The following is a 22,461-nucleotide window of genomic DNA, read 5'->3' on the forward strand; positions in this document are numbered from 1 at the left end:
GTAGCATCGTGGAACAGAAAGTAAGCGCACACTGCAAAAACAGACCTTTAAAATAAGTAAAATCTTCTTAAAATTTGGGTTTTGTCCTTGATTTGAGCAGGTAAATAATATTATCTGCCAATGGAATGAGCATTTTGACCCCGAAAATAAGATAATTAGACATCCTGCTCTTGAAATAAGACGATGGAGATGAGTTGTTCCTATTTTAAGAGCTAAAATCTTATTCCATTGGCAGATCATCTTATTTACCTGCTCAAATCAAAGACAGATACACTAATTTTAAGAAAATTTTACTTATTTTTCGTTCAGTTTTTGCAGTGCACCTAGTGACTCAGCAGCTCGCGGAGCCAACTTTAGTAGCAATAACCTGAAGTCAGCTTCCTGACAGAGTTTCTCATGTTAACGTGGCTAAACAACGTTAGCCATGCAACCCAACGACTCTTCCATCGTCCCACCAGGCTGCGTTCGGGACTTTGACTGGGCCGCCGTTGCACCTCGATTCTCTTCTTTAGCTGCCACACGACTCTAGATCCGCTGCTGTGCTTGAGATAATTTTCCTGATAGCTCAGTGCTTCTCAAATATTTGGGTTGCTTACAGCCTTGCCTTTGTATTGTCCAGAAAATATAGGCCTTCTAAATCAGTCTAAATGTGACAACAGCACCCCCTGCTGTTTGGTCTGTACCCGCAGTCAGTAGTACTAAAAAAGTACAAAAATCTTAAAAGGGACTATGTGTAACTAACTTGGCTTTTAATTAGCAAAAACAGGTATTGCTTTTATAAATACATATTCTGAAAGCGTTCTTAGAATTAGTAGTTTATAAATACATAGGCATCGGTTGCACCCACTGGGAGACGCCATGTTGCGTCGCTATTTCTGATTTCAGAAGCCGAAACGGGACAAACTTATTAGCTATACGCGTTTTAAGTATCTAGTCTTCTATATGAAGACGTGCTGTCGGTGAAGGAGGAGTATAAACAAGCAAAGACGACCGTAGATCATTGTATTTGCCATTTTCTGTTGAAATGGACGACCATTCATACTCTTTGCCCATCCAGAGGGCAGTGAAAACTAGAGTCTATATCGGCGCAGGTATTATTACCAGGTGGAGATAATTCATGAGGGAGCAGGGATTTAAAATGCGGACGTGGAGGTTGCAGGCTTTATTCTGGACAGGTAAGTTAAATTAATATAACAGTGAAGTTTGTTTTGAAGTTATGTAAGAATCAGGGCAGTGTAGTCCAGCTTCTCCGGTAGAGACGGCTCGTTTGTTCGGCTCCCTCTCCCTAATGTAGCGGCGGAGGGATATCGGCCCGTTCATTGTCTATACCGCAGCAAGACTGGGTCTCTACTGGTGTTTATAGTCGCTTTTTAGAGCCCAAATAAGCAAAAGAACGTTCAGAGAGGAGCCCAAAAAAACGCAACTCATGGAGTTTACAAGTGACTTTAGAAAATAAATAAGCAGACTTGTCAACAGTACCAAAAACTATTTCACACTATAACCGTAGGTATTAGCTATTAGCAGTAGCTAATACATGGAGGACATGTTGACATTGTCCAATTTATGATACAGGCGCTTAACGGGGAGGTCATTGTAATTCACATGAGGTTCATAGCTAGTTAAAAGTTGACAAATTGTGTGCGTTGGGCTAAGAGCCATTTATACTGTTGTTAATATTATATAATATAATGTTGAAACATTTTAATTGTTGGAAACCACTGTTATGGGTTATAAATTAACATATATATATATATATATATATATATATATATATATATATATATATATATATATATATATATATATATATATATATATATTAAGGTTGTCAGTTGTCAGTTTTAACGCGTTATTAACGCTGTGACATCATCAGGGGAGACAGATCATCCTCTATTACCATATAACATAGAAAGTGCTCCTGGGTCAATGTGAGCTTCTGTGCTTTCTGTGTCTCTGCTCTGTCTTCTCTAACCCCCAGTGGGTCGAGGCAGATGAGCGTTCACACTGAGCCTGGTTCTGGTTCTGCTGGAGGTTCTCCTCCCTGTTAAAGGGGAGTTTTCCTCTCCACTGTTGCTTCATGCATGCTCAGTATGAGGGATTGCTGCAAAGCCATCAACAATGCAGACAACTGTCCACTGTGGCTCTACGCTCTTTCAGGAGGAGTGAATGCTGCTTGGAGAGACTTGATGCAACCTGCTGGGTTTCCTTAGAGAGGAAACTTTCTGACCAACCTGAAGGATTTGATGGAGTCTGACTTTGGAAAGAGCCTTGAGATGACGTGTGTTGTGAATTGGCGCTATATAAATAAAATTTAACTGAAATGAATAAAGAAGGGTTTTGTCTTCCTTTGTTTTTAGTTTACAATGTGGACCATCAGCAGGCTAATCAGGTGACACGCTGGGGACCTTTGGGAGCAAAGTCCTGTGATGTAGCCTGTTGCCTACCTATGAGAAGTCCTCAAAGTGAGAACAAGATTATTAAAATGCACTTTTTAAGAGCGCATTTTGGACCTGGATCCCTGTGACACTGCTGCCTCTGGACTGTTTACCCAGACGGTCCGGACTGGAAATCAATCTCTCCCTTTGGTGAAAGGATTACACGACCTTTTTGGATCAAATTAGCAGCTTCTTCCCTTAGAACAGACTCTGTAGGCACCCTGTCCTCCACATCGCCGCGTATGGCACTGCTTAATGTCCATTCAAATCTGAACTTTCTTTTTGAGGACTTTAAAGGGTTGGTCCTGTGGTACTTGTTTGGTCGTGTGACAGTGAGAATGTTTCAGTGCAGGATTGTGGGGGATGTTTAACCAAACCACAGAAGCAACGTCAGCTATTCGGTGGGTTTTTCACAGGAAACTAAGAGTGGGGAAATGTATTTAATGTATGTAATATCGGTAAATTTTGGTCACCAGCTATAAAAGAAATATGGTTTTGGCATCGATATTGGCCCCTTATTGTCATTTCGGTGCATCGCTAATTAATTTGTAAATAATGCCGGACGAAAACATGGCCGCCTGCCACACAGACTGAGCTGAGATTGAGGTAAACCAGACAAACCATTTCAGTTGCTGTTCAAATTCAAATAAAATGCTTTTATGAGCGGCAGTATTTAATCTGAAAACCTTGAACTGCACATTGCTTTTTTTTTTTACACTATAACTCAAAGTGAGCGCGCTAACGGCACTCTAACCAATTTCAATTGAGTAAGAAACTCACCTTAAAGACATTTGTTTGAGAGAAACCAAGCACCCAGGGCCAATCATAACTAATTAACCCAACAGATCAGATGCTGTTTTCTTCTAACCTGACCGACTAACTCCACACAATCATTATGTCTTAATAAAGAACCTGAAGGTAAACCTGCATATCTGGAGTTTGATCCTAGTCTTCTCTCATAAACCAGACCAGCTTTTCTTCTAGTTGGTAACAATCAGGTTTGTAGGTTACGGGCCAGTCTTCCTCTCTCCCTGGTGAAACCTGCCCTAGTGCTCCCAGTCTGCTTCAGATTTTCCTCTTCTTCTGTACAACGGCTGCAGAATCAAGTTAATCAAATGAAAATCGCTACGTAAGAGCCCGAATGCATACCAAAGGACGTAATTGACATTTCCAGTCAACCAATTCAGTTTCCCCTGTGACCGGATAGTAGACTGGGGACTAGTAAACATGTGTCCCGCCATGAGTCTCTGCAGCAGAAAAAAGCGTAGTGCACAGCTGGGTTAGGCTGCGTCAGTCCAAAACCCAAACAAATGCTCGAAGCCCCTTCCTGCTGCTGAGAAGAGACATTCAGGGCGTCAGGAGGAGGAAGTGACCTACTGTCTTTGGGGGCGACGGGGCTGGATGTCCCACCCACTGAGGTCCTTCCCACCGGGCTGGAATGCTTGGCCCCGCGGCCGGGGATCTTCAGCCCGCTGGACTTCAGCATGTTCATCCTGCGGGGAGCGGCGACGCAGCTGGGATGGGGAGCGGTTGACGGAGGCCTGCGGATCCGACACTAGATGACAGAGCAGAGGCCGGCGTTCTCCATGTTTAGCTAAGGAGATGAGATGGAGGAGACAAGATGGCCTTTAACATGGAAACAATGCAGGAGAACACCAGGTCTAACCTAAAAACCTATTTTCCTAAACTCTTTTAATGTTTTTCCCCCATCAACCTGTAGATCTCTTTAGTAATAATCTATTTGTCGAACCATATATTCTATTTTATGCATTTTTTTTATTGATTAATTGCACCAAACTCCTTTAGATTCTCCCTTACTACAAAATCTATAAACATTGTTCAGTAAAATGAGTTTTAAAGTACTAAGGCGCCCTACAATTATCATTTACATAAAAAAACAAAGAGTTTTGGTGCCAGTACTGACCCCTGGGGGGGACCCCTTAATTGGAAGGGACCAATAATAAATACTTTTTAAAGCCTGCCACAAGCCAGGGGGGGAGACAGCAAACGTGGAGGAATGTGATCTGACCAGATGAGACTAAAATATAACTAAATAATAATCATCTACTGCATCTGTGTGCTACGCCACCTGCACAGAGAGTCAGAGGAAACGCTCCAGAGGGTCAGTAACGATCCCTGGCTGCCCTCTTTTAATAATAATAATAATAATAATAATAATAATAATAATAATAATAATAATACATTTTATTCTAAGGCGCCTTTTCAAGCCACTAAAGGACAATGAGAGAGCTAAACCTTTTTACAACATAAGAACAATTAATACAATCCAAAAACAATTAAATAATGAGATTAGACAGAATAAGCAAGTTTAAAGAAATGAGTTTTAAATGAGAGTCACAGACGTGTTGTTGGAGAGATCCAGAGATCAGAGCAGGCTCCTTTTATCTGATCTTTTTAACAAACTGCTCCTATTTTTCTATTTTACAGACTTTTTTTTTTATATACACACTGACCAGATTGCTTTTATTCAATTTCGCTGTACTTGTGACAATGACAGTGTAGGATATTCTATTATTTATATTCCCCAGAGGACTGGAGTTGGAGAGCCCTGGTTTAGATCAAAGTGTATCTTGTGTTAGGATGGTCTAGTCAAAGTCCCGGCCTAAACCCAGGAAGATCTCTCTGACTGAGCAAAAAAAAGAAAAAAAAGAAAAAAAAAACATGCTTTGTCTTCTTGTAACTACACAATTATCCACTATATTGTTTTGTCCTATCAAATAAAGTCCAAATAAAATGCATTAAAGTTTTTGCTTGTGACGTTACAAAATGTGACAAAGTTCAGGAGGTGTGAATACTTTTGCAAACACTGCATGACCAACAGAAGGGAAGTACCTGCTGTGTCCAACTGCACTTTTTTGTTGTTTTTCTGCTAACACATTTAGAAAGCGTTAGAGATGTGTTTCTTTTTAAAATAAGGGAAATTTGCACTTTCTGATATTATTTTCGTGACCAAACATTTTCCTCTGGACAACACTGACCACAGAACCATACCATAGGAAAAAAGATCCCATCCGAGCTTAAGAATTTAAACGGCTCCTGTCCACATTTGGCCGAAGATTAAAAGAAACTCTTGTTGGTTACTAACCTAATAACTAAGAAGAAACCGACGTCTCAAGAAGAACCCACACATCCCTCTGGTCTTAGCTGGAATTCAAACATTTCAAGTTTGTTCCACTAATTTTCTTTCCTTTTTCTGTAAAACAATAAGAAATATTGCCATTAATTAAGCAGCTATGGGTGGTAAACGAATGCGCCCCTTCTCACATAGCTGAAATGTGTCTTACAACATTTTTACCAAATCGATTAATTGTTCAAAAATAATACATCCACAGTAAAGTGCTGTGGAAAAAGTATTAATTTTGTTGAAAAATAAACATAAAGTATATAAATTTTGACGGGTCCAAAATATATAAATATTTACTTCTGGTTACGATGCTAACGTCGACACGAAAGGATTCTGCACCAATCGGAATAGCAGGTTGAAGTCACGTGATACGGAGCTCAGGCGTTGCCAGATCGTAGTAGCTCCGTGATAGCGCTAAGGAATGACTTCTTCTCTGCGTTACAGATTCACGCTAATAAAAGGAAAATGAAGGTGAAAATCAGCCAAGCTTTTGAGCGTTGGTGCCGACTTAAGGAAGCAAAGGGGCTCAGAAGCCAAGCGGAGGTTGCTGCTTTCCTTCTGGATAGACAGCTAAGTTAAATGCTTGCTAATGCTAGCCAAAGGACCTGGCAACCTGCGGGCAAACAGTACAACTGAAGGTTGGAATGAGAGCGGGTGAGCGTGAGTCTGCCACCTACTGGCTGGGAGGAGTTAAACGTGTAGCTATCTCCTTTAAGGTAGTGATTACCTATAATTATGCTAGGACTGGGTATCATCTAGGATGAGCCGATTCGATATGATTTTCGATACATAGCTCACGATACAATACGATTCTCGATATAGCTCAGCTTGATTTGATTTGACTCCAATATCGATATTTATTACTTTCAAATTAATGCTCAAAGCCATTCAATCAACAAAACCAGGCAAATATTATATTTATATTCAATTTATTGAACACTGATATATTGACAGGAAAACAAAGTGCATGTGGTTCAATGCATTTAACATATCATAGAAACCAAAAATGTGTCCAAATTTTAGGGACGAAGGTGTTTCTAAAATCCTGTCAGCCATTCCGCAAATTACGTCTCACTTGCTCTTCCTCGCTGTGACCAGTGACGAAGCGCTGTGATAGCGCCCCTTAGGGGTTGGGAGGTATATCGATATTGAAAGCCAGAATATCGATATTAAATTGTTTAAAAAGAATCTATATTAATCTTTGCATCGATTTTTATGCACAGCCCTGACTTATCCAATGTTTCCCAATTGCTTAATGACTAGAAGTCAATGGGAAACAGTAGCTTGTGTTATTAAAATTTAAATAAATGCATAAAACAAAAACAAGCGTTACAGTAACCCAAGCTACAGCTTCGGTGTGCCACCCTTCTACAATCTGTCCCTCGTCCTGCCATCTTGCTCAAATGGAGAGTTTAATTAATCACATGTTTTGCTCTCACTTTAATTGAATAGTAAACAGGACCACAAACATTCAGCAACCTTTACTTAAAGGCATACTTAGACACCCCTATCCATTAGATGTGGTTTAACAGCAAGTGTTTTTCAATTAAGAGGAATACATATCCAGTTCTTGCTCCTCAACTACAAGTTTCTTTTTTTGGACAAATGGAGGAAACAATCAAGAAAACCAAAAAGGAAAATATACCTATTTTAGAAGATATTGTTACTACAAAAAGGGAAGTAAGAGTAAGTAAACATTTCTTGAAATTTTTGTATTTTTCTTTGAGCAAGTAAATAAGACTATTTGTTTTAACCCTAGAATAAGATCATTAGATACCCTGCACTTGAAATAAGATAAAATGGAAAAGAATTGTTATTTTAAATGCATAAATCGTATTCCATTGACAAATAATCTTATTTACCTGCTCAGATCAAGGGAAAATACACTTGTTTCAAGAAAATCTTACTTACCTTTACTTTCCCCAGTGTAGTATGAGAAAACCCTTTTTTATGAACACATTATTAGTTCATCATTTAAAAAAAAATCCACAACAAATTTACTTCTGCTTTTTTAAGTGAAAAAACAACAACAAAACTAAACAGATTTCTATGGCCCTGCCGTACTTTAAACTTGACCCTTTTGGCCCACATGGCAAAAAGTTTGGACAAGTTCTGAAGCGGCCTAGTCAAAGTCGGGACCAGTGGCAGAACATTAACCAGGAAGCTTGTGCTCGGAAACCCTGCAATGTAGCTGAAATATAACAATTCTGCAAAGGAAGGGTGGTACGTGTTATCATTAAAACACATTAGAATCTTAATTTACCTATTGTCTATACCTGCTTATCTGTGCAGGGTAGCGGGGGTTCTGGCGCCTCTCCCCAGCGGTCATTTTCATTGGACGAGAACCGGCGTCCACCCTGGACAGGTCCGCCGGTCCACCACAGGGACACCCAGAGACACAGAACAAACTACCATGCTGCTCATACAGGACAATTTGAAGAGCCGGTATATTTTTTTTGGACTGTGGGAGGAAGCTGGAGTACCCAGAGAGAACCCGCGCATGCACGGGGAGAACATGCAAACTATGTACAGAAAGACCCCAGGCTGGGATTCGAACCCACGACCTTCTTACTGCTACCACAATTAATTCTATTCCTCCAAAGTAGCAATAATAATAATAACAACTGTAATTATTTTTTTATATTGTGAAGTTATGAGTCTAACCAACTTGAAATATGACTTAAAGGCCAAATGTAGGCCGGTGCCCATGTGGAGCATGTCCTACAAATCATGGCCCAGAGGCCGGAGCCTTATTAAGAGGACATAAAGCTGCTATAACCTCAAATAAAGCATGTCGTTCTTGTTTGGAGCTTTAAGTATTTCTTTAAGGGGTAAAACTAAGTGGTTTTCATGCCCAGAAACGGATTTCCAGTCTCATTCACGTTGGTTTTTATTCAGCAAAACTGTCGTTTTACGCTTTAGATCGGGTCCATGAAATGAAACTGGTGGAGAATTGTGACTATGGCGGGTTTTAAAAGCGAGAAAATAAGCAACAAGGCCTGCGTAGACCATCGCTTTAGGAACCGGGTGATAATGTGAGCAGTTTGGTCCATTGTTGTAGCGACTGCGGCAGGCAGCGTGCTCCGCTCTGCCCTTCATTTCCACCCGAAAAAAAAAAACACATTAAAAATGAGGCAAACATGCAGGAAATCCTCACCTTCCCGTGTGGAAATACACCATCCGAGGGGAGGTGTCCGACGAGCGGCTAACTTCTAGGTCCACACCGGCGGAGGAGGGTGGGTGTGTGTGGGGGGCGACTGGTGCCTGCCACTCCCTGGGATGCAAATATGGATGCTGAGCCAGAAGAAAAGCTGAAGGGGAAGCGAGTCAGCGTGGATCGGCGTGGATGATGGAGGCAGACCGGCGTGGGCTCGGCCGCCGCCAGCCAGCCGGTTCCTTCTCCGGGGCGGTAGCTAAAAACGGCTAACGGTTGCCGAAGATAAACGGCTGTTTTTTTTTTTTTTTTTTAAGTCCACTTTAAATCCAAGTTTTATGGGTTTTTTTCCCCCCGTCTTCCGGTCGTTTATCCGCCTCGGTGTCTCCCCGCTGTAGGGTTCCCCCGGTGCTGGCGGTTTGTCGGGTCCAGCTCAGCCTCCCGTCTCTGACTCAACCCACCGGCTGGATCGAACAAAGGGGGCTGGGGAGAAGAGCCTCCTGAGGGGGGGAGACAAAAAAAAATGTGGCTAGACTGCACTGTCTGGCTCATTTTCCTGTTGTTTTCAACCTAAAAGTATGGAAACGTCAACTCAAATAAATACATTTTCATTTCGCCTTCGTCTGTCGCTGGCACTACTTTCTTAATCGGATTTTTTTTATTCCATAAAGGGACGTTCTTTTTTTAAAAAAAAGAATATACACGGGATGTTAATCAGTTTAGTCTACTCATTTCCTATGTTACATTTTTTTGATTAAACCAACTAAAACAACACAAAAATAGTTTCATCATTAATATGTCTTTATGACCTGAATTTTGTCATATTTGATGTACTTTTTGGCCACAGCTAGCACATTGAATGATCGGAGTTCCAACATGATTTATAGTGCTAAGGGCGGGGCCATTTTCCCCTTCATGGATTATGTGATCTCTGATTGGTCGGTGAATCAAGAATGACATCTTAAGAGCTCCATGATTGGGGACTTTTGTTTCTGGAGGGCGTGGCCAGTTTGACAGCCGTTACCGCGAAGAACTCCTCTGCTGCACTGATTTCAGCAAATGGATAGTTACACTCAACCGCATGCGCAATATGTGCCTATGTCGCCGCCATATTGTGAGGGGCAATTCTCCTGCGACACCCAAATATAAGGGAAGACAGGTCTGTTTCCAATAGTTTTAGCTTAAACTGTGCGACTTTTTGGTCTGTGTTGATGCTGTCGGATATTAGTATCACAAATGAGCACTTTGTGACTTCTATTTCCCTTAAAGATGCTATATGAATAAAGTTTTACTTACTTGCTTAATGGAGTTATCTACAGTCAGCATGAATATTTCAAACCCGTTTTTTAATACGTTAGAAAGAGGTGTAAATGTTCGGCAAAACCAAATCAAATTGCTTCGACATTTTGTCCTCTTTGGAAAGAAATACTAAAGTTTTATGATAGCTGAGTTTGGTGCCTAGGATATATTTCTTTATTAATTTTTTTACTGAAAAAGTTGCTTATTATTAAAGACAACCCTACATACAAGTTTGTAAAGTAACATATGGGAGGCTAAATGCCGGAGGGAGAAACACCTAATCAGATGGTTTAAAATAATATTTCTTAAGTTTGATTTACAAATTAATCATCATTTAAAACAATGAGTGCAATTGTTTATTTTGTTTCAAATCTCACTTTACTGTAGTACTACTGACATAAAGCTGAAGGCAAATGTCACCAACCAACAACTTTGCCTTTAAACAGAATAAATGGAAAATGTAGTAAAAGTTAAAAAAAATCTTCACGGCGAACCTTCACCTGCATCTTTTGTGATGCCCACCAGAGAGCAGTAAAGATCAGTTAAAGAATGATCAAATAAATTCAGCATTTAGGAGCTGAGCAGAATGTGAACAACCAGTGACATTATACACCCTTTTGGGTGTAAAAAGAATAAAAATAAACAAATAAAAAAAAAAACAAGTCTATGGTATAAATATTACAAATCTAGCGTCTTTAACTATTGTCTACCTTCAGATTAAATCATCAGGAGACAAATATGAGTCCAATGTCCTCCAAAGACTATTCATTTTATCCTGATAATGATCTTATTTCTAGAAGAGTTAAGAGAAAACTAATGCCTTAATAAAGCTTACAAACAAAGCACAGGGTTCACCAGATGAACAGAATGGACACAGTCAGTTTGAAGATGTTTCGCTTCCCATACAAAAAGATTTCTCAATTCAAATGTCTGGAGTAGTGAGGAGTTTCAAGCTTTATACTATTGCCCAAAATATAGGCCTAGGTTTAGCTTAGATAACATGGAAATTAAACCAATCCAGTTGGTTGACCATTACCATTTTGTCTGTTTGTATCTGGAAGTCCCATGGGATCTTAGTTCTGTCATTCTCCACCACCAAGGGAGGTGACTCCCATTTTCACCTGGGGGTCTCCAGTTGGTATTCTGAACAGATATTTCTGTACACTATACCAGCCACTTGGTTATGGCGTTCCATGTATTCCTTCTCTGCTAGTATCTTATACCCTGCTGTGAGATGCTGGATGGTTTCTGGGGCCTCTTTGCATAACCTGCACCATGGGATCTTTTCCTGGTCTAGTAGATTTTCAATGGTGTCTCATGGTTGCATCCAGTTCATCTAACTCGTTGTGATTGAACAAGTTGCAATGGAAGAACTGTTTCTTTTTATGTGGCATGGTACAAAATTTCTTTGACTATGTTAACATTTTACAAAGGTAATCTTATTCATCAGAAGGATAACATCAAAGGTTTTCCAATGTGACAAGCTCCACTGGCTTCTGTAACATATAAACGTTACTATTAAAAGCATTAAAATAAATAAAACAAAATCACATAAAAACTGATTTCTAACCTAAATATGAGTTTCACAGGACATTCCTATTGTATGTTTTAAAAGTATTGACTTGCCCTGAACTCCATCAGAGGGATGTCTTGGAATACTCTAAGATGAAAGAGGTGAATGAGAGCAGTTTAACAGCAGGTGTTAGGAAATGCCATAATCTGTCCACATATTTCTGTCTGTCAAATTCAATTTATATCTGTTGTGGAGAGAAGCAAATCAAAATCTTGTATTTGTTTCTTTGATTCACAGCAACTGACCGCCAGCCTGCTTCAACATAATAACAAAGGGTCACAAGCTGACCTGAGCAGGCTCATTGATATGCAGTGTGTCTATATAATGCCTCTCTGTGGTTTATAATAATGGCTTAGTGTTTCACAGAGTGTGGACGTTAGCCTCTCAGTCTGCTTTGTAGGGGAAATGGAAGGATTACAACCTAATCCCATTATGATGCTGTGGCCATGTGAGGCCTGGTTGGAGGATCAGAAACCAAAGACTCAAGTTTGGGAACCCAATCAGCAGAAAACTCTGTGACTAAGACTGAGTTTGTTCATCCGAATGCTTCAATGGTCAAAAAAGGAGGAGTTTCACTTTCTCTCATCTGGGGATACGCTGACATGGTATGTAATATTTATTTATGAGATTTTTTTCCCCTACCTTTTTTATTGGCATCATTAGTCTAGAAACTGACAAGCCAACAAACATATTTTAATTGATTAAATACGGGAGGCTGCCAAATCTGTTGTCAGCCTAACTGAGTTGTAAATTCAAAGCTAATCTTTGCAGTCTGAAAGCAGTTTCTGTATGGAATGTCAGATGTGCCAAACGAAGAGAAATCTCCAGTTAAATTACAGTGCAAAAAAAGAAACTTTTACAAAATATATAACCACAATGGTAACATTTACTAAATGAAGTTTTAGATACGCCATTATTTGACAGTTGCCATTTTTTTTGTTGATTTTTACTGGCTCACACAGGATCCTGGGGCATCCGCCTGTAAGTCTTAAAACTACTACTAAGATCTTAGACTACTGTAATTCCATACTGTGTGTATTTTTTTTCCAGCTGTTCACAGTGTAGGTTTTTGTGATTAATTTATTACCCATATTTATAACTGGTAGAAACTAAGTGTGGCTGACACTGTTGCAAGTTTATTAGACTCAAAACATTTCATACAGTGTATGAGTCAGATTTTTTTCCTAATTGGTCAATTAAATTAAAGCAAACATTGTAAAAAAAAAAAAATCATATCATACTGAACATGGACCTATCATTAATGAATGAAATGTGAATTATGACCTCAATAAACATTCTATTTATCCAAATTTTACTTTTTTACCCATATATCTCAATCTTGTTTAAACTATAATTTCTACAATTTCCAGGTAAACCATGATAAAATGTGCACAAAATCAAATCAATTTATTTAAAGTCTAATGTTTCATTTTACTAAAAGAGGAACAGGTGGAAATCGGTCATTAGAATAAAAAGGTTGATTGAAAAGCAACTTTTGTTAGCTAGCAAGCTAACTTCAGTTTAGCTAGTTAGCATTGCAGAGGATCTAAACAGGTCTTCTGCCTCAAAATTTGCCTAACTAAAACAAAGTTTGTTTTTATCATCAGGTGTTTTCAGTTAAAGTTAGCCTAGTTATTTTATCATAACACTTATTTTGTTAATTTTCTCCAACAAGCTAGCAAATTTTCACAATAACTATGCTATGTGCTGTTGCTAGCGAGCAAAATCTATGTTATACGTTGCCCTTTACGGGCAAAGAAACTGATCAATTTACATGACACGTGAATGACCTAGACCTAGCTTGTTTTATTACATTTATCAATATTACTAATGCCCAGTAATGGTAATTCTTTCACAGGTAGTTGCTGAACCTTTTGCTTTGGGTCAAAATTGCTGCTGACCATGTACCAAAGTTTTTTTTTTTTTTTTTTTTCAGAAATGATAAATAAGAAAATGATTAACCTGGCTGCCAACAGGAATGTATGTCACTATCAGATGCAACAGTTTCAGTCTGTGTGTACTTGACATTGGGTGAAGGTTTAAATGAAGGACACTGACCCAAATTTTAAATAAAAACACCAGAGCGTCTGACCAAGACAGAGATGAGAGACTGACAGAACAACAATGTGGAGGATTTCTTGCCCCGACTTTTTGTTTCCTTAACGAGGATCACTTGTAAAAACGCAGAGCTTTGGATTCTTTCTACTTCGCGTTAGTCATAAAGTGTTTTTCTGGCTCCCTTAGTCTGATCCAGCCTGTGCCATTCAGCAGCAACACGACAGCTGCCGCTATGTTAAGGTCTGAGAGAGCAGTCCGAGTCTGATCCAGCAAGGAGAAAATATTTTCCCAATTGGAGAAGCAGCAGGAGGTTAAACAGAAATACCAGCGCTGGACACAATCTGTACTGGCTGCAGGCGATATCTTTTCCTTCTACCTCCTCCTCTGCAGCTGCAACTTCACCACCTGCAGCAAAGGAGCAAAATCAAATCTTCAACAAAATCAGTTTCTGGCTCTTCCCTAACCTGCAGAAGTCTCAGGTAATGCATGAACAAATGTATGTGTGTAGCATATGTTAATGTATTTTCAGGCAAAAAAGTGTTTTAACTTCTTCAGAGAACATACATTGCAGGACTTTGAACTCTGAATAAATACAGCTGGACAATTGGAAAGATAGCCATGGCTTTACATAACATCTGGATATCACATCGACTTTCATGAGCCTTTATTGCTGCATACAGCTCAAAAGGAAAATAATAGGACAAATATGGCAACAAGTTGATTCTTCTATAAACATAAACTGCACTAAAGAAGGAGTAACAATCACAGAATCAAGTATGGAGGTTCAAAAGTGCCACAATGATAAAAAAAATTACCTGTTATTCATTATTAAACAAATAATCAAAGGTGTCATCATTAAACATTATTGGAAAGAATACACAACGCAATTAATGTAGAAAAAGATTAAAAAGATTTATGATGTAACAAATAAAATTTTTCAGAACATTCGGCAAGACATCATGAATTATCTGTGTTTCCCAACAATGACCAACTGTTTTGATATTTTCCAGTCTGGTTTCACAGTACTGAGACCGCTCTCGTCAAAGTGTTCAGTGACATCCACATAAATACAGACTGTGGAAGAACCACAGTGCTAGTTCTGTTGGACCTCAGCGCAGCATTTGACGCTGTTGACCATGATATATCATTATAGCGACTGGAGAGTTGGGTCGGACTCGCTGGTACAGCTCTCAGTTGGTTTAAATCAGGGGTGTCAAACTCATTTTGGTTGAGGGGCCGCATACAGCTTAATCTGATCTCAAGAGGGCCACACGAGTAAACTCACTGCAAGATTAAATAGAACTAATAAATGTGGACTTGTTGATTTTTATATTAAATTAATTTCACTTTTACACAATATATTTTGAATAACCTCAGCGTTTTTAAGAAAAGTATGTGCAATTTCCACAATACTTTGACTCAGTTAAACATTTACTTGTGCATTATGCATAAGAACTGATCACAGTGATTATACAATGTTGAAAAACATTTATTTACATTTTTTGGAACTTAAAAACACTGTTCTGCATGACAAAATACATCAAACAGATAAAAATTAAGAAATTATTTAAATTTTTCCACACCTGAAGCTTAATCTGCTAATTAAAACACAGCGCCCCTCGTGTACAATATAGGAACTGCATATTTTCAATTAAACAAAATACATGTTTTTTTTTCAATAATTGTTTTATCATTCTCTTCCTTTTATCTTGTCCACTTGTGAAAGTCAAATCTGATGAGCTCTTTGTGGAATATTATTGCCACATTGCCAGACAGGACACTGGGGGAAAAAAAAATTTTTTTTTTTTTTTTTTTTAATAATGATAATGCATTTAGCCACAGGGCCGGACTAAATTGTTCGGCGGGCCGTATGTTTGACACCCCTGGTTTAAATCCTATCTAAAGAACAGGCATTTCTTTGTGTCAATAGGAAACTTCTCATCAGAGCAGACAAAAGTCACATGTGGGGTACCCCAAGTTTCAGTCCCGAGACGCCTTCTATTAAAAATCTATATGCTCCCACTGGCTGAGGTTATCCATGCATTGAACGGATGTTTAGAACAAATAAATGCATGGATGTGCCAAAACTTTCTCCAACTGAACAAAAACAAAACCGACGTTATTATCTTTGGATCTAAAGAGGAACAAACTGCAGTCAGCAGCAGCTTCAGTTATTACAGCTACAAACTAGAGATCAGGCCCGAAATCTGGGTGTAATGATGGACTCAGACCTGAACCTTCACGGACACATAAAGACAGTTTCAAAGTGGACCTTCAACCACCTGAAGAACATTTCCAGGATTAAAAGACTGATGTCCCAACGAGATCTATAGAAACTCATCCATGCGTTTATCTTTAGTAGAATTGATTACTGCAACGGTGTTTTCACAGGTCTGCCTAAAAAGTGGATCAGAACGCTGCAGCTCATGTCCTCACTAAGACTAAGACAGTAGAGAACATGGACCCGGTTCTGAAGTCCTCACTAAGACTAAGAAAGTAGAGCACATGGACCCGGTTCTGAAGTCCTCACTAAGACTAAGAACGTAGAGAACATGGACCCGGTTCTGAAGTCCTCACTAAGACTAAGAACGTAGAGAACATGGACCCGGTTCTGAAGTCCTCACTAAGACTAAGAAAGTAGAGCACATGGACCCGGTTCTGAAGTCCTTCCACTAAGACTAAGAACATAGAGAACATGGACCCGGTTCTGAAGTCCTCACTAAGACTAAGAACGTAGAGAACATGGACCCGGTTCTGAAGTCCTCACTAAGACTAAGAACATAGAGAACATGGACCCGGTTCTGAAGTCCTCACTAAGACTAAGAAAGTAGAGAACATGGACCCGGTTCTGAAGTCCTTCCATCGGCTCCCTATATCTCAGAGAATAGATTTTAAAATAATTATGTCAGATTATAAAATACCTGAATAGCTTAGCACCAAAAAACATTAAAAACCTGTTGTTGCTGTATCAACCCTCCAGAACACTCAGATCTTCTGGTTTTGGTCTCCTCTGCATAGCAGCATTTAGTTCCTTTGCGCCACAAATCTGGTACAATCTTCCAGAAAACTGCAAATCAGACGAAATACTGAATTCCTTTAAATCCAGACTGAAATCCACCTGTTTAGAGCATCTTTCAGCCGTAATAACAGGAACACTGACCAACTTATTTGATGCGTATTGATGTTTTCACCTGATACAATTTAATGTTTCTTTCTGGTCTTACAACCAGTGACTGTTTCGATGTGTTTATAATGTTTTTATGTTGTCATGATGTAAAGCACTTTGAACCGCCTTGCTGCTGAAATGTGCTACACAAATAAACTTGACTTGACTTTTTACATTTACCTTACCATTTAAGCTATTGGGTGAAGCAAAACTGTTCTGGCCATCATCATTGCTATGAAGTGAACCAAATAAAAGACAAAGTTGTGTTTTAAGACACACTGTGACATTTCAAATTAATTCGTGGTGCGCTGTGGCACAGAAGCCACGACTGCTATCTACGCTTGTAAAACAATTGAAACACATATTTATGTATTGATAACATGTATTTATGTTTAGTTAAATCATTATGGAACATATTTATTTGTCAAGTAAGATTTATGATTATTTATCTATGATTAATACATCAATAAATCAATCAGCTTTATTTCTATAGCACATTTGAAGAAGAAAAAAAACACAGGGGTGGCCAAAGTGCTGTACATTAAAACAAGAGAAGGTTTTAGAGAATAAGTTAAAACCATACAAAACATACACGCACAACATCGAAAGCCAAAAATCAGGTTCACATCTGGATTATTTTAAGGTGCCATGCATGACAAGATCACAGTGTATTAAAAGGCAAGAAATATATATATATTTTTATTTTCAAACAGGAAAAGAGGAGGCCTGCACTGCAAAAATGGATCTAAAAATCAGTAAAATATTCTTAAAGTTAGTGTATTTGTCCTTGATTTGAGCAGGTAAAAAAGATGATTTGCCAATGGAATGAGATTTTTGCACTTAAAATAGGAACAATTCATCTCCGTCATCTTATTTCAAGTGCAGGATGTCTAATTATCTTATTTTAGGGGTTAAAATACTCATTCCATTGGCAGATAATCTTATTTATCAGCTCAAATCAAGGACAAATACACTAACTTTAAGAACATTTTTACTTATTTTTAGATCCATTTTTGCAGTGTGTGTGATATGCAATGCTTAGTTATTCCTGTCACCTCTGAGCTTCAGCCTAGTTTTAGGGACCGCCGGCAGCAGCCGATCAGCTGATCTAAGAGATCGGTTAGGTTGAAGCAGCTCAGATAAATATGGAGGAGCAAGGTTGTTCAAACATTTAAAAACAAATAGCAAAAGCTTGAAATTAATTCTGTAGCACACAAGGAGTTTGTGAATGGATGTAATATGCTCGCGCCTACGGGTCTGACCTAACAAGCTGCAGACGGGCCACAGAGGGCTGCCTGTGATTAGCATTACAGTCGTCAAGACAAACTGTGATAAAAGCGTGGACTAGTTTCTCCAAATCAGGTCTTGCTAAGATTGATTTCACCTTTGCTATTTTGGCGAAGTTGATAAAAGCTTTTCAGAACAACACTGCTCACTTGTTTCTCAGATTTAAAATCAGAGTCAAACTTCACCCCCGGATTGGTGACACAGTCCCTGAGATAAGATGACAGTGAGTTCAGTTCTACTTTGGACGAGGGACAGCAACTCGATCCAAATAACAAAACTTCTGTCTTGTTCTCATTCAGACAAAGGAAGTTAAGAGATTATAGATACTGGGATAATTAAATACTGGGAACAACGGTTTTTGATTAATGAGGGTTCAAATAACTGATTATGTAATTTTTTTAATTAAAATGTAAATTAAAATAGAGAAATATTTTCTTATTATATCTCACCTGTTTCTACTTCTTCTTGCTGTAATTTGAGTAATGCCTGTGTTATTTCCTGAATCAAAATTCTCCATCGTACGAAAACAATTTCATATCTAAATCGGCCAAAGGTATGAATAATTTTCAACGTAACTGCATATATAATCAAAATGTGTAAAAAAAATTGTAAATGCTATATCAACAACAACCCCAATCAAAACAGCAACTTTCCAGTTATTAAGGGACTGTTAAATTATATTATTTCTGGGGCTGTTTCAACCATGACTGGATTCTTTAACACACAAACCTGTACACTAAACATAATAGTTGCATTTAGGTAAAACAATCAAAGCAGTAAATGTGCTTGGCACTTCATTAATTGTACACTGCTGTAAAAATAACAACTTTGTTTATGTTGTACCTAAAGTATTTTTTACTACCAGCAAGGTGCAGTAAAATTAACAGATAAAGCTTTAAGAGCATGAACTAATGGCTGGACATTATTCTTCAGGATCGTCTTCAAGAGAGAGCAGACAGCATGATTCTGTGGAGCATTGGTTATTGCATCGCTTTCATTCTGTTTTATTTTTCCTACATTTTAATCATGTAAAGCACTTTGCATTGTCTCTGTACTGAATTGTGCCATACAAATAAATTTGCCTTTGCCTTTTGCCTATTCATCAGTAAGACAATCAGACGTCACAACTGCTTTAAAAATCTGTCAACAACAGCTCTGACAGCCCATGGAAATAAAAACACTACATTTTAAACGTACAACTAAATAAAAAACTCAGACCACTGCACATAAATTCCCCCTCACTGGCATTAAATGGAAAGAAAAGGGCATCATGCGATAAATTGACTTAATGACTAACGATTCAATTACATCAATCCAAAATGAGAATGTCGATTCATATCATAATTTTTAAGATTCACCTTTATTTTGAAATTCAGGCATGAGACTATTGTGAACACGTGATCTATTGTTATCATTAGTATATTAAAATGAGAAGAATGTTGTTTTTGATTCAAATGTCTGATACCTGTAAGAGCTTAGAAATAAAATGGTCAAATCATATCTTTTCTCTTAGTGAGATGATATCAGTCTAAATAATAATGTTAGATGGGCGGATGATCATATCATATCGATCAGAAATAGTAACAGACTTTTTGATATTGGCAAATATCGTATTGCCATCCAAACTCTGGCAGTTTACTTGGTAGTCTGGAAGAACTTAATATAAACCAGAGCAAAACATAATACCCCAGCTCATAAACCTGACTATTGGCAAGAAAACTATACTGCTCAAGTAGAAAAACAGGGAAAAAGGATAAACTCCTCACAATGGCTAGACCTTCTCACTCAACATGTATCAATGGAACAACCATCAGCAATTTAAGATAGATAGATAGATAGATAGATAGATAGATAGATAGATAGATAGATAGATAGATAGATAGATAGATAGATAGATAGATAGATAGATAGATAGATAGATAGATACCTTAATGCCAGTCAGTTGATGCCACCACGGACATAAACACACCGCAGGATGAGAAAGGAAAGAGGGGAGTAAAATAAAATCTAACAAATATTTATTCAGACCCAAACACTGTACAGATGTGTTGCCCAAAAACCAAAGTAATTTTATACAGTCCCATCTGCATTTTTTTCTTCTGTTTATGGCATAATATTTCAGTATCTTCAACGTTTTCGCATCTTATCAGTGTCTTTTTTATGAATAATTGCTCTGCACACACTCGTCTACCTTCATGGTAGGAATTAGGTCCGCTTTTGAAAGACTGAAGTCTGTTCTAATGCTTTCTGTGCGGGTTCCCTGACGTGGTTCTGACACATAAATGATCTCTTGTGATTTTCTTCCATGTGCTTGCTTTCAGATCTCCGTCTTGCCGCTGCCGACATGGCGTCGCTAGCTCTGGAGCTGATGGGCTTCTTCCTGGGCCTCGTGGGCTTGCTGGGAACCCTGGTGGCCACCGTGCTGCCTTACTGGCAGATCTCGGCGCACATCGGCTCCAACATCATCACGGTTGTGGCCAACATGAGGGGCCTGTGGATGGAGTGCGTCTACCAGAGCACCGGGGCCTTCCAGTGCGAGACCTACAACTCCATGCTGGCGCTGCCGGCCGACCTGCAGGCGTCTCGCGCTCTCATGGTCATCTCGTTGGTACTGTCCACCTTTGCGATTGCCGTGGCAGTGCTGGGGATGCAGTGCACGCTTTGCCTAGAGAACGCCGGGACGGTTAAGAGCCGTCTGGCGGGGGCTGGCGGGGTTTTGTTCCTCGCCGCAGGTTTCCTGAGCCTCATACCTGTGGCGTGGACCACACACGAGGTGGTCCAGACCTTCTACAGCCCAAACATACCGTCCGGCATGAAGTACGAGCTTGGCGAGTGCCTGTACCTCGGCCTGGCCTCCGCGCTCATCTCTATGCTGGGTGGGGGGATGCTGAGCGTCTCGTGCTGTGAGGAGCAGGAGGGGGGTCGCGGGAGGCGGCACGGGGGAGGGTATCCGTACCCGGTGGGAGTCAGCATGTCTGGCACAGGAGTTCGGACGACTTCGCAGACCTACCGGAACCCCACCCTGCAGGTGGGGGGCGTCAACACTGCCAGCAGGGGGCAGACGCTGGTCCGAAGTACTAGCAGCTCGGAGTCAAACGCTCATGGAGCGCCGGGAGCTAAGAAGCCCACCGCAGCAGGATATGACATCACAGGATATGTCTGACCTCATCCCAGCACTCCATGGATGGAAAGGCCAAGGCGATTTGAGATTCTGTTAAAATGGACTGAATGTTTAGTGGGATTTCCCAGCCTTTTTTTTTTTTACTTTAAAATAATTTGGGTTTCATCACTGTATACGTAAAGTTTTTTTTTCTTTTTATATCTAATGCGATAATCTATTGCAGGTCTCCACTCTTTACAACAAATAAAACATGGAGGGAAGAAGTGGTTTCTTCACAGGAGAAGTCGTGTTTATATCGGATGCCTGGACATAGCTAGCCTCGTGAGACCATCCTGATCTCGCGAGCTTTCAAGGTTTCACTCGCAGATCAGTCTGGCTACTCTCCGTTAAAGAAAATTTGGAGCCGTTCACCAAACGAACGTCCAATCAGCGTTGGCTTTGAGGCGGGTTGAGGTGTGACGCAACGAGAAGCGCGACAGTTCAGTCTAAAGAACATGGCGGCTTCAGCCGATGAAGCTAGCGTTAGCGTGGCTATCAAGCAAGTTTTATCGGAATTACAGCGTATTTCTTCGCTGAAAGAAGAGCAAAACACTGCTCTGGAGGCTTTTCTCAGAGGAAAAGATGTTTTTGCTCTTCTCCCGACTGGTTTACCTGCAGCAGCAAGAGTAGCCTGGCTTGTGGTTGTGTTTTCGTCGTCGCTGTTAGCACGTCATATGCTTCGTTGATCTGATTGGTTTATTTTGCCCGTCTATCACCAACATAGGCCAATCATATTGCATCGACCTATGAATTCTTTTTAATATTTTTGTTCTTGTGCGTTATCCAATCAGCTCTGCAGCATTCGGCCAAAGAAGAGCAGGCGTTAAATTAACCCATAAACCCCAGTATTCATATTTACTTCCTTTTCTAAAAAGATGGATGCTCACAAGTCTACAGGTTACATTTATATGATGAGCCAGTCCATGCCTTCTCCGGTCTGGCTTACATTTCACTACTTTCCAAAATGGCGTTCTGAGCATAAGTCCCAACAAGCTGATGGAAAGTACCCTCTGACTTCCAAAATCTAGCCTGTTAAAACCTGTAAGATCCAGGGACAGCGTCAGAGCATAAATCATCTCATGATGCAGCCTGGCTTTGATATAATATGGTGAATTTCAGGAAAGTACCTTATGATTCTTAGCAATTTCACAATACAACTTGGTTCTGATGGAATGCTGTAGCTC

At 39.5% G+C, this 22,461-nt stretch overlaps 2 protein-coding genes across 7 annotated transcripts in view; one reads left to right on the top strand and one right to left on the bottom strand.

Annotated features, from left to right (window-relative positions):
• Positions 1-9,202, bottom strand: part of clip2 (CAP-GLY domain containing linker protein 2) — a 58,907-nt gene extending 49,705 nt beyond the window's left edge. For 4 of the 5 annotated variants that reach the window (XM_036142782.1, XM_036142783.1, XM_036142780.1 and 1 more), the window contains exons 1-2: positions 8,738-9,202; positions 3,813-4,029 (exon numbers count right to left, since the gene is read on the bottom strand). In XM_036142782.1, coding sequence (XP_035998675.1) covers positions 3,813-3,927 — 115 coding nt within the window. In that variant the 5' untranslated portion in view covers positions 3,928-4,029; positions 8,738-9,202. Of the gene's footprint in view, positions 1-3,812; positions 4,030-5,541; positions 5,650-8,737 lie in introns of all 5 variants that reach the window. The other variant, XM_036142781.1, reaches the window with a different exon arrangement.
• Positions 9,203-11,811: 2,609 nt separating this feature from the next.
• cldn2 (claudin 2) lies at positions 11,812-21,626 on the top strand. Of its 2 annotated transcripts, none has more exons than XM_036142785.1 (2): positions 11,812-12,211; positions 20,439-21,626. In XM_036142785.1, exon 2 carries the CDS (start codon positions 20,462-20,464, stop codon positions 21,278-21,280), a length of 819 nt encoding a protein of 272 aa, XP_035998678.1. In that variant the 5' UTR covers positions 11,812-12,211; positions 20,439-20,461; the 3' UTR covers positions 21,281-21,626. The 2 variants fall into 2 exon arrangements, with proteins under 2 accessions (XP_035998678.1, XP_021175318.2); XM_021319643.2 differs by lacking the exon at positions 11,812-12,211 and adding an exon at positions 13,575-14,143.
• Positions 21,627-22,461: the final 835 nt, after the last annotated feature.

The sequence above is a fragment of the Fundulus heteroclitus genome, chromosome 11, assembly GCF_011125445.2.
Source record: "Fundulus heteroclitus isolate FHET01 chromosome 11, MU-UCD_Fhet_4.1, whole genome shotgun sequence".
Lineage (NCBI taxonomy): Eukaryota > Metazoa > Chordata > Actinopteri > Cyprinodontiformes > Fundulidae > Fundulus > Fundulus heteroclitus.